This window comes from Dipodomys merriami, unplaced genomic scaffold, assembly GCF_024711535.1.
Source record: "Dipodomys merriami isolate MVZ:Mamm:240054 unplaced genomic scaffold, mDipMer1.0.p SCAF_25, whole genome shotgun sequence".
Classification (NCBI taxonomy): Eukaryota; Metazoa; Chordata; class Mammalia; order Rodentia; family Heteromyidae; genus Dipodomys; species Dipodomys merriami.
This window is the reverse complement of record NW_027203937.1, coordinates 19260470-19273224: the sequence shown is the minus strand read 5'-3', so window position 1 is coordinate 19273224 and position 12755 is coordinate 19260470. Positions and strand designations below refer to the sequence as shown.

The 12755-nt window shown below is 35.5% G+C and overlaps 1 protein-coding gene across 1 annotated transcript; it reads right to left on the bottom strand.

Moving 5' to 3' along the window:
- Window positions 1-512: 512 nt before the first annotated feature.
- On the bottom strand, window positions 513-1463 carry LOC138836194 (olfactory receptor 51F2). Its single transcript, XM_070034692.1, has one exon. It carries the CDS (start codon window positions 1461-1463, stop codon window positions 513-515), a length of 951 nt encoding a protein of 316 aa, XP_069890793.1.
- Between the last annotated feature and the right edge of the window lie 11292 nt (window positions 1464-12755).

The window sequence follows — 12755 nt, the reverse complement described above, 5'->3', positions numbered from 1 at the left end:
CATTAAAAATTATTTTGTGTCATTAAGAAAAGAACAATTGGTTTATTTAGGAACACTTCCATGTTAAAAAATAGACTTTCTTTTTTTTCTTTTTTTATAATTTTTATTTTATTTTTTTTAATTTTAATTTTAATTTTTGTGAACATACTGTACAGAGGGGTTACAATTACATGGGCAAGATAATGAGTACATTTCTTATCAAGCATTGCAGCCTCCTCCTTTGTTTACCCTAAAATAGACTTTTCAAATTGTCTATAGAGCCTGAACTGTTACTTCATACATCTCTGATGATGGTTGAAACCACAAATGGTTTGTTTACAAATATATCATCTTATAATGAAAATAAATCTATAATTTAGATGGCATTGTTAGAAACATACAGGCAGTCTAAGTTTAAAAAAATAGTCATACATCCTATCAAGTACATAGTGTGGACTCCTGGAGGCCTATGTGGTAATTTGGGTAGAAGCATTCCATTCTCCATGCTCTGCCCAGTCTGAGAAAACTGCTGATTAGACATGGCTTTGCCTCTGCATTAACACCTTGATAATAGCTTTCCGAATCTGCTTAGTCTTGACACTGTAAATGATAGGGTTGAGCACAGGAGGAATGAGTAGGAAGACATTGGCCATGATGGTGTGGACAAATGGCGGTGCTGAACGGCCATAGCGGTGGACAAGGGACAGGCTGATGAGAGGAATGTAGAAGATGGCCACAGTGCTGATATGGGATATGCAGGTATTGAAAGCTTTCTGCCTCTCTTCTGAAGAAGCAATGCTAAGGACAGATCGGATGATCAGGATATAGGAGAGTAAGATGCAAGGACAATCAAATCCTGTAGTGGAGAACAGGGCAAAAAGCCCAAGGATGCTGTTGATTCTGTTGTCTGAGCATGACAGCTGAATGAGATCAACATGGTAGCAGTAAGAGTGTGAAAGGACTAAAGAACTGCAGAAGGACAGCCTCTTGACAAAGAGCACAACTGGCAACATGACCGTGACATTTCGTATCAGCACAATCACCCCGACCTGTGCAATCCTGGTATTGGTAAGGATGGTGGTATATCTCAGTGGGTCACAGATGGCCACAAAACGATCAAAGGCCATAGCCAGCAGCACCCCAGACTCCATGAAGGTAAATCCATGGAGAAAGAACATCTGAGCAATACAGCCATTTAAGTTGATCTCTCGGGCATCCAACCAAAGGACACCAAGGGTAGTGGAAAGTGTGCATAAGGACAAGCTCAGGTCTGTGGCTGAGAGCATGGAGAGGAAGTAGTACATAGGCGCGTGGAGGCTCTGCTCACAAAAGACCACCAACAGAATCATGCTGTTTCCAGACAGAGCGATGACATACAGGAGACAGAAGGGAATAGAGAACCAGACCTGGTCTGCTCTCAGGCCTGGGATACCAGTCAGGAGAAAGATCACAGGCTGAGCACTGGTGTTATTGAGGACCAACATGGTGAAGGACTGAGAAGACAAGGATGTGGGAATAGTTGAACATAACACACTATGCATAGCTTATCTGGTACCACATTCATTCAATTAGTATTGCTAACTCTTGAAAGTCTTTGGTTTCTTTTCTTTTCTTTTCTTTTTAAGCTACAAGCTTCCCTTCAAGTTTCCCTGTTATCTATTTACTAAGAAAAGAAAATTACCTGAAATATTCCACATCAAAACAAGTCAGTCTTTCTCTTTAGTGGCAAAACATCAGAATAAAATCACTGTAATCACTCTCACTACCTGTATAACTAACTACCCATAACATAGCTACATAATATTATGAGAAACCTAGCTTGAGTACTCTTGGGAAAACAAATTGCACTGAGCATTAGACCTTCCTCAGAAATATCCAGAAGAATGGCAAAAATAGCTCTGAGATACCTATGTCTATGTATGTGATAATAGGATGGCTCTTTGAATTCCAGTAAGGGAAATAGATACTGGTTTCATGTGTTGAGCATTCTCCATGCGTGATTGAACATTTACACAAGCTGGATAATTTTATCCATGTCAGTATCACGTGTGCTTTAAAGATGAGGCAATAAGACTCAGCAATTTAATAATTCTATAGCTTCAAAACAACCTGCCTATTTATCAAGAAAACATTGTCAATGTACAAAAAAAAACATAAGATCAAGAATAGAGAAAGAGAGACAAAGGAAAAGGAGTAAAAAGAGGACAGAGGAAGTAACATGAAGTGTGTAAGAGAGGGAGAAAGAAGCTTCACCATTTATTTTTAACAGAGTGCAGTATGCATTACATTATGATAGTATCACTGGCTACTTTAAAATTTAGAATACCATAATTCACAGTACTCCATGAGCATGATCATATGCTCAGTGCATGCAGGTACAGTCTTCTCCATAACCATAATCTGATTCAGTCATCACTGCTATGAAAGAAGCAAAAAAATTCTTATTTCTGACATTGTTATTCCTAAAATTCTTTTGTTTGGGTTTTTTTAACTGTATTTTTTTTGTCTTTTCTTTTTTGGTACTGGGGATCGAACCCAGGACGTTGCACTTGCTAGGCAAGCGCTTTGCCACTGAGCTACATCCCAGCCCTATTCCTAAAATTCTTATTTCTAATATACAGGGGAAAACTGAAGTTCATGTACATATATATCTGACCCCAGATACTTTCATTGATCAGAGCTGAGGAACATATACAAGGAATCTTTCAGTCTGGCTGAAACATATTCCTGACAAGCAGTTTTCACTTTGTGTTTTTATAGAGATATTTCCTGGTCAGTGTGGTGTATTTGGAGTAGAGTCTATATATCAAGTGTAATTGCATATGAATCACAAAGAGATGTTCATTAAGATTCTCTGAACACTCACCTTAATACTGGTAGTGTCTATATACAGAGCTAGACTTTGTATGGGGAAAAAAACTGCCAAATCTAGTTGACTCATGACAATGACTATACCATTTATCCAACTCTTCAGTCTTTGCTGATGGTTCTCTCTGGGGAATTTCTCTTCCATGTACTGTGTGACATTCCTTGTCATTATGTCTCTCCTGCCTCTCTTTTCTCTCTTTGTCTGACTGACTTGGGCTTGACTTTTAGTTTTCACTTGATACACTTACATTCTTTTATGGTCTTCTCCAGATAATTTACCCTCTACCCATCCACTCTCAAATCAATTACAATACCTTGCCCATTTTCATGGATTCAGCCTATAAAATGACAAATTTCAAATAAATATCTGAATGCCAGTTCTGGCTTCCAGGATCCAGACATGATGTTAAAACTCATTTGGGGCATATTTGTGTTTATGCTCATAGGTCCTCTGCCAAAACGTAGCATTGTAATTGAAATGATTGACATGATTTGATGTATAATATCAAAATTCTCTTCGACATTTTATGAGATAGTAACACAAAGAAAACGTGTTGTTCTAGAAATGAAACATGAAAGAATGTATTTTATTTGATACATTACTATAAAAATAATCTAAAAGATTAGCCTATGAATCATTACAATTGCCCTAAGTAGCAAGATAGTAGATCACTAAAAAAAAAAAAAAAGCTTTTCTTATTTGCAACATTGAGAAAAATTTTATAAAAGTGAGGTTTTAGGTAGAATAACCAGTTTACACTATAAAATATTCATACGGTAAAATATGTAAATAAAATGATTATTTTGTAACAGAGGAATTTCTGTACAAATGTATTAAGAAACTTTAAGAATTGCCTTTATTCCTTAATGTATTTACTAAAAAAAAGGAATTTTCTATACGTAGATGTTGACTCAGCCATTAACTAGAACATAAATTTGAAGTATTAATAATGTTTATATTTTTATTAAATAAACTCAAGTAGAGCCTACAGTACATTAACTACTGTAAATGTGCAAATATATTCAGCATTATATAGAGAAAAACAACCAGAGGGTATTTGTCGTTTGATAGTATAATGGAATGTGCTCTAAAGCTCATAGAACGGCTCAGGTGTAGCAATGACCACTCCGGCCATCACATCTCATTTGTAAGCATTTCTTTTTAAGTACTAAGGAAGTTGGAAGATTAAATTAATGCAGATCATGCTTGCAGGTTTAGTTTCATTTGGGAAATGCTGAAACTCTGAAATCAGATCTCAGCCCAGATCAAACAACTCTAATAGGTGGATCACAGGTTTGTCCCATGTAATTGTGATAAACTCGACTAGGTTTCTTGCCATTTTCATGATGATCTGTGGTTTGGCTGAGGGTAAAGGCTTTAGACACAGGAAGCTTCAACACTAACTATATATTGCTGTATTTTGTTGGCATAAATGGTGGATAGTGGAATGTATACTTATTCTGGCAGGGAAAAGAATAAAGATAATGGTAGAAAGTTTTGCTCCTTCATTGGAGGTAGGAACTTGGCAACTCATTCCCATCTTTGGTCCCACTACAAGTGAGCCCTGGACTTTAAAAATAGTCTTGTTCTTCTATTCCTAGTTGTTTCTATTATGGTCAAAAATGTTAAGATTTATTTGAGGTAAATCTTTCTAAAAATGAATGACTATTCTGAAGAGAGCCAGAAGGAAATTCAGAATACAGGATCTTGAAAAAAATCGAATTGATACCAAAAGAAAGTACTCAATTTATTTCTTAACAAATAACAATGCAGAAATTGCCCTAATTTAAAAGTTGAGTGAAGCAGCAGAAATAAAATGTACAATAATGTCACATTTAATACTATCCAGACTCACAGAATCTACGCAACTTCATGGACTTCACTCACTGTTTTCTCCTGGAAAGAAATATATGTTGACAAACATCCGCTGATATTCCTTAATTCCCACAGCCTTTAACATTCGCCCATTCCTCTAAACTTCTCTTTCACCGCTGATCTATAATCCTTCTGTTCTAGGCATCTGCCCTTCCAGTCCTCATTCTTGCTTCTCTCCTCTATACCTTTTCTCTAGTGAGACTTCAATACTCTCCCTCTATGGCCCTGGGCTTTGTGCCCTTACTGTCTTACCAACAGAGGGAGAGATGCTCTTCCCACTTGCTCTCCAGCGAGTGACTCTGGTGCCTCATGGACTCAGTTCTCTATAAGAACCTCAGCATGTAATGCAAACCTGCTGCCAAGAGCCTCCTGGGACTCTAGCTAGGTGTGACGATGAGGATTTCCCAGGGGATTCCTCATACTAACTGAAACACAACACAAAGTAAAAACTAAGGCTTTCACAATTAGACTAGTTTTGAGTCAGCATTCACAGTTATGAACCATTTTAAAAAATCTAAAAGAAGCAGCAAAGTGGTTACAGAAATCATTCTTCAGAGTATAATATCGGTACTGTCTTTCTGGAGAGCTTGAGTTTTAACTTACAGGACATCAAACTGTCACACCATGTATTTTAACCAAAGAATTCTGGGAAAATTCAGAGAGGAGACTTGTCCTACTGGTACTTTCGGGAAAAATAAGATTCCACAAGAGTAAAGAAGATCCTGAAGGTTGCAGCTGCTCTTAGATCTATGAGAGAGAAAAAAATCACAGCAATAATGGTTATGATGCTATAAAGAATAAAATAAGTAAAAGGAAGACTAGCAAGATTCTGGCAGTTAACTTGCTCCGGATATATCTCTATCTTTTTCCATCTCTCTCTTTTCCCCCAAATCTTGATTTGTTCAATTTCTTTTAATTTTATGTGTATAAGAAAGATGATTCTTCAGACTTGCCCAAAAGTAAAAATTCTGTCTTTTTTAAAAATTCTGTCTTTTTTAAAAATTCTGGCTCTTGCAATGGGTCATCCTGTGTCCTTCTTTCAGCATTTTGTTATTCCCTTTCCTTTCCCCCAAACAGATAAATGTATATACAAGACGGGATGGGATACCAGAACCAAAGACTGATTGCCAGGAATAAACCAATGGAAAAAGAAAAATGAAATAAAATAAGAAGAAAGAACTAGATACATTGGAGACAACAAGGTCAACAACCAAAAAAAAAAAAAAAAAGATCTGTTGTTTCCATGTCTTGGAGTTCATTTCAATTATTAGTTCATTTCAGTTATTTTGTATGGTCATAAGTACATAGCCATTGAACTATTATGATTCTCTGCCAGGAATATCCTAGGCATATACTAATTATTACAAATGTGGGAAACCATAGAGTTTATGTTTCTTTGGGTCTGGCTTCTTTCACTTAATATGAATTTCACTAAATTTTTCCAGGTCTTTCCATTTCCTTATGAAAGGGGCGATGTCATTCTTTCTGATAAAAGCATAAAATTCCACTGTGTACATATATCATATTTTCTTGAACAGCAACAAAACTACAGACGCCAGCCACCTCCTCCATACTCTGGTATTAATAGTGCCACCTTAGGCCTCTGTCTTTCTTTAAAATGAATACTCTTTCCCACTCTTACTATTACCATCCAGATGTGATTAAACTAGCATGTTCAGACACTTATCTTAACCACAGGGATCGATACCTCATGCATTGCCCTGTCTTACATCTTGATCATTCACTCTGTCCTTAATTTTGCTTCACCTGAAGAATGGTCCAAGGTATTTACACCTGTGTCTCTCACATTGGAGAAGTTGCTATTTTCTATATTCCTATGATGAGCCTGTCCTTGGTGCAACACTATGGTTGGTCAGCATCCAAAGTGGTCCATTCATTGATGGCCAATATATACCTGCTTTTGTACCCCATGCTCAACTTCATCATCTATAGTGTCAAAATTAACCAGATCCACAGGGCTATCCTTAGTCTGTTCTTTTCAAAATAAAAAGTTTATTGAGCTTGAGGAAAAAGCTGTAGAAAAGCACTGTAGAAAAGCAATGCCTGTAAGTTACTATATATTTGATTTTTTATATTTTCATTTTCAAAAATATTAGATAGACATTTCCTGTTTCGAATCTTAAAACATAAGAATGATAGGTTACCCCAAGAATGCTATTGCTTATTAGACTAAACAGCAATAAAAATCAACTGAGATTGGTCCGAAGATCTAATATTATCATCACCCTCCTTTAACATTTTTTTCTAGATTTCCTGAGCCATTTCCAGAATGTAGGTTTCTGCTCATTAGAATGATCTAGTTTTTCAACCCTGATAAGTCTAAGTCCCTGGTTAAATTTCATTCACAGGTTGAAACTTTTAAAATTGCCTTTTTTCTCCTTTTGTTTAGGTATAATTGACTGCACTCCCAAATCCCACATATGCAGTTTGGTAAGTTTGTAACTATGTACTTATCCATGAAGCTATCAAACCAATAAAGGTAATCATTGTATCCATCACTTCTAGAAATGTTATTGTGCCCAATGGGCTTTTGTTTTGTCTGCGGTGGGAAATGTAATATGAGGTCCGCCATAAATTATCTAAGTGCTAAATACACTATTATTAACTGTAGAAACTATGTCATATGGAAACTCTCTAAAGTTTGTTCATCTTCCATAACTGAAAGTTTATACCCACTGACTAAAAACTCATTTCCCTCAAATTTACTTCTTCTCACCACTCAGTAAATACGAAGAGTTGCCACACCAATTCATCCAAATTCAAGCTATAAATTTCCCTATTCCCACTATGTAAAAACAACCCAAGTTCCTTACGGTAACAAGCATCAGAGAGTTGTCACAAAAGTATAGTATACTTTTCTTTTCTATTGTTTTACTGGTGTGAGTATAAGTGATGAGCAGTAAGAATTACTAATATCCATTTACATGATGAGCCTTAGCATAAGAAAGGCATGGTAGCAGTTGCTAACTACCAAAAGTCAAGTCATTACGACTTTCACTAAGTCTTAGGCTAGAGATGTAACTCAGTGATGAAGTATTTGCCTAGCATATGCAGGACCCTAAATTTGATCATAGAAATGTGGTGTCACAGGATTTATGAAATATTTAGTAGGTTTTTAGATTCTCAATAGCTCAGAATTATTTTAAAATGTTTTTTCGAAAAACCCTTGAGTACCTTATTTTTTACCCAACAAAGTACCTTAAGCACATTTAATTAATGACCTATTCTTAAGGCAGTGGTGATGATCCTGGAGATTGAACTGATTGAACAGAATAATATTGCCAATTTTTAGTAAAATTGCTCAAGGCAAAAGCACCAAAGATTACAAAATCACTGACTAGCAAAACAATAGAACAATTGGATACAATTAAGAGTAAACACATGTTTTAACATGTCATATCTTTCCTGCAGGCCAACAGAAACAGAACCAGATATTTCAAAGCAAAGATTAAAAAGTAATCAAGATTAAAATTTTGCTTTGTTTGGAATAGGCACAATAAAATGTTCCTTATATATAATTTAGATTCCTTGTTATGGTTAAGAATTACCTACTCTGGTGATTGTTTTAAGAATCTCATTTATTATTAACTACACGGATAGTAATAACAAATGAGGATAAACATTATTAAATTTTAAATAAACTAATCATTCTTAATCTCCAACAGGTCAGGAGAATTAAAATATGCAAAAACAATTACAGAAAGTTAGTAGCTGAAATCAATGTTTCTGCACTCATCACCCCACGTTTTGTTCGAAATCAAAAACTATATCTTAGCTCAAACTAATTTTTACAAAATTAAGCATTTCTTTTTCTTTATTAATCAATTCAGTGACTATCAACATCCACTATGTGTAAAAGTTTATAGAACAGACTCTTGAAAAACACAGACTCTCACTGTGCATTTCTAAATACACCTAACTGCCAAAATAATTTACACATTATCTCTGCACCTCCAATTCAGCAGTTCCGAACCTAAATTGATTAATTTATTTTCTTTCAGTTAATAATGAAGGATATAAAGGGATGAAAACAAGTTTCGTTCTTGAAAGCAGCTTGATCAAACATTTCAGGACATCTGTCGTGTCTTTCTGTTGAACTTTCTATCTGATGAGAAACATTCTGACCCTCGTTTGTGATGATTCCTTATGTTATTAGCCAAGTAAGCCTGGTCTGTCAATATCGTCTTCAGCTTTTCTCTCTGATACCTCCATTAAAACTGATGTAACCTTTTTTTTTCTTTTGTACTTCTCTGTACTTAGTCTCACTTCCAGTTTCACCATTCGGTGTCTTCAGAATCTCTCTCACCATTCCATTAAGTGACCTCACCTTAATCTCACCTCATTCTAATTTATCATCCATGCAAATGTTAGATTAATTTTGTATATAGTGGAATCACACATAGCTTAAAACACCCTTCCCTAGCTTTTCTTACTCTCTAAATTGCACACAGCATTCCAACCAGGAAGACAATAAATCCTAAACCTATGTGGGTTTTCAGAGATTATCTGTGTCCTCACTCTACTTTGTCGATAAAGAAACAGAACATCTATAATATTTCATCTGTGAGCCACAGTGTTTTCTGGCTTTTGGGTTGTGCAACACCCCATGTCTTAGAACTGTAGTAAGCTTGCCATCCCCAGTAAAATCTTTGCTTCCTCATTTTTCCACTTTTCTTAAAATTTCAAGCAAAATTATAACTATGCAGATGACTATAAAGGTTCTCCTAAGCAGACTTGCTGGGTTAACCAAAAATCTCTGTTCCTTCTTTTAAAAATACGTTGCCTGAGTACCAGACACGGTGACTTCTGCCTGTAACCTCAGCTACTTGGGAAAGAGAAAATCAAAGGAATGATTTGAGGCTAACCAGTCCAAAACAAAAAGTTAAAAGCACAATAAAAGTGCTATAGGAGATGGTAAGCTCCAATCATTCCAACTACACAGGAGATGCAGGTAGGTGTATAACAGCCCAGAGTAGAAAAAAAGTGAGACTCTACCTGAAAAATAACTAAAGAAAGAAGGGATGAATGTGTGGCTAGTGTGGAAAAGTCCCTGCCTAGCAAGCATCTGGCTCCCAGTACTACACACACACACACACACACACACACACACACACACACAACCTGCTTATACCAGCATTTGGACATATATAGATCATTTTCAAATTAGCAGTACCTCATTGTTCCCCTTAAGCAGGTATCTTTTTTCTTATATTTCTCAAGCAGCATCATTATCATGATAAGATTTCATTCAGTAGCTTATGCAGGAGGGATGATGTGGAATTTCAATTTTTAGAGCTAAGTTAAAAGATGATTTCTACATGAAAACAAGATTGCAATAAATTGTTCAACTGTAGGTTCAAATACTTTATTACTTCCATTTTAAACCAATTTTATAAGCAAATAAATCGAATAACCCAAATGGAACTGGATAAAAACAAATTCTTAGCTCATATGATTCTCTTTCCTAGACTGTGAAAATATGTCCATGTATGAGAGTAAACTAGTTCAGTACGCATTATTGAAAGGTATCCATGTATCAGATATTGCACACATTAGCATGTATCAGGAGACTAGAAAAGTTTGTCTCAGCCTGAACAACTAATATTAAATAGGATAGTGTGTGTGAAATTACTTAGAAAGCAGTAACTAATATACAGAATTGATTCACATAATCCTTAAATTAAAAGTCAGGCATTTTTTTCTGGAAGTAACTTAAACTTGAGTTCCCAAGCTATTCACATATGAGACTGCTTACAAGAAACACAAAGTAGACTAGAAATAAATACTAGGTCCTCATCATAAATGCTATATCCGTCATCAACATAAGGATTCAATTTCATTTTTAATTAAGATATGCAAACACCAGCTTCCTACATTTATTTTTATGTTTATTTTTCTTTTGCTCAGTTCTTTTCCACTTGTCCTGTTAACTAAACCAGGGGTCAGAGAGCTACATAGTAGCATAGAAATACAGCAGACCTGCTTTTACCCTAGCTGAGTAAATGAGCAAATGAGAGGACAGAAAGAGACAGAGAGAGACAGAGAGACAGAGAGAGACAGAGAGAGAGAAGAGAAGAGAAGAGAAGAGAAGAGAAGAGAAGAGAAGAGAGACAGAGAGATTTAATCAGCATATGCATGTGCAGAGCTATCAAAATAAAAACTTTTATACAACCAATGCATGCAAATAAAAATGAAAAAAAAAGTGAAAAGGTTCTTTTTACGTAGGTTCTTATACAGGTCCTTATAAAGGTTCTGCACTCATATAGATGACCTCCATATATCCAACTATAAATATGAATAGTCTAAAGATCAAATCAAAACAGTTGTGTTCAAATGAGATGTACAAGTCATTATGTCGAAAACGAACTTTACAACTTTCATGCGGGGAGGGGGGATTGGGTGGGAGGACGGCGGGGGGGACTGGAAGGGATGGGAAGGGGAAACAAAGGAGGAGGCTACAATGCGTGATAAGAAATGTACTCATTATCTTGCCCATGTAATTGTAACTCCTCTGTACAGTATTTTCACAATAAAAAAATAAAATAAAATAAAATAACAGTTCTGTTCAGATAGGAAATAGTCCTTTTATGCATCTGTACTAATTATGTCTGAGAACACTTAAGCTGCACTGTGAGTGAGTAATTTCACTCAGATAAACACAAGAAGAATTTTTGAAAGTGAAGGTAAAGACGAACGCTAGTCTTGTGGTGTTGATTCTTCAACATCACCACCTAAAGCCTTTTTAATTCTCCATGCTGTAACAGATAAGGTCCTCCATAACTCTGGTCTTTGACTATCACCTCCTGGTCCTGTGAGCTCCTGAGTGCACTTAACTCCCCACTGCTTTAAGCACAACTATGGGTTGATACCTAGTCAAAAGCCTTAAGTTGCACATAGATGTTTTGTTTTCATAATCTTAACTAATCCTGCCAAAAGTATGCTTCATAATCATGTAGATGTGTACATATGTGTGTATCTCCTGGCATATAATAACCAAACCCTAACACATACAAGCATAGGCACATCTTCAGGACTGCTTACCTTGCTTATCTAGGTAATTTACACTTACTAAAGCATAATTGTTCGATTCAGCTTCTTAAGCTCAATCACATTTCTTTTTTATTTACTTCTGAACATCAAAGAGGCAATATGACACAAAAAAAAATCACCACCTTTTCATCAGACCTGGATTCACATGTCAGCTTCGCTGTATCTATTGCTGGCAACTTTCAACTCTTTTTTACTCTGAACTGAACCTGTTCATGCATTCACATTCCTTTGGCAAAAGCTGAAATCAAGTTATCTTGTGTTAACCAATTATTTTGACTTTTTTCTATGCACTATTTTTTATTCTTCCATAGTAAGAACTTAGATCTTAATGCTGTGTGTGTGTGTGTGTGTGTGTGTGTGTGTGTGTGTGTGTATGTGTAACTTCAAATATTTTCTCTAGTTTGAAATTGTCTTTTAAGGAATGTAGGAGTTGTTTTGCTATAATTTTGTTTTATCTTAACAAGCCAAGTCTATTAATCTCTACTTGTATGAGTTATATCTTTAGTTTCTTCATTAAAATAATTCTTTTCCACTCTTGAGGTTATATAAATATTTACCTACATTTTATTCTAAAATGTATCCAGCTTATTGATATTTACTTATTTAGTCATCAGGAAATAATTTCAATATATACTACAGTGTTTACCTAGCTTCTTTCATTCACTCACTCACTTTATTACTACCAGATTTAAAGTCTGCCTTTATACTTCATGTTCACCAAGCTTCTTTCCTGTATTTTTAATTCGCTCCAGAGTTCTGCTTGTTTCCAAATGTGTACTAAATTCTTTATGTCCACTCCTAATATAATCTGTAGATACAGTACTTCAATACATAGTATGTGGTTTTATCAGTGATCATAGCAACCCGTCTAGGCTATTTCTGTCAATCCTTTCTGATGAAATTTTTTTGAACTTTTTCATTTGTTTCAGCTCTCTGTTCTCAGAAAATATTTCAACATTTC

What these genes read in the sequence shown, in the direction of transcription:
- LOC138836194 (XM_070034692.1), bottom strand. Translation starts at nt 1,463, where the DNA reads ATGTTGGTCCTCAATAACACCAGTGCTCAGCCTGTGATCTTTCTCCTG.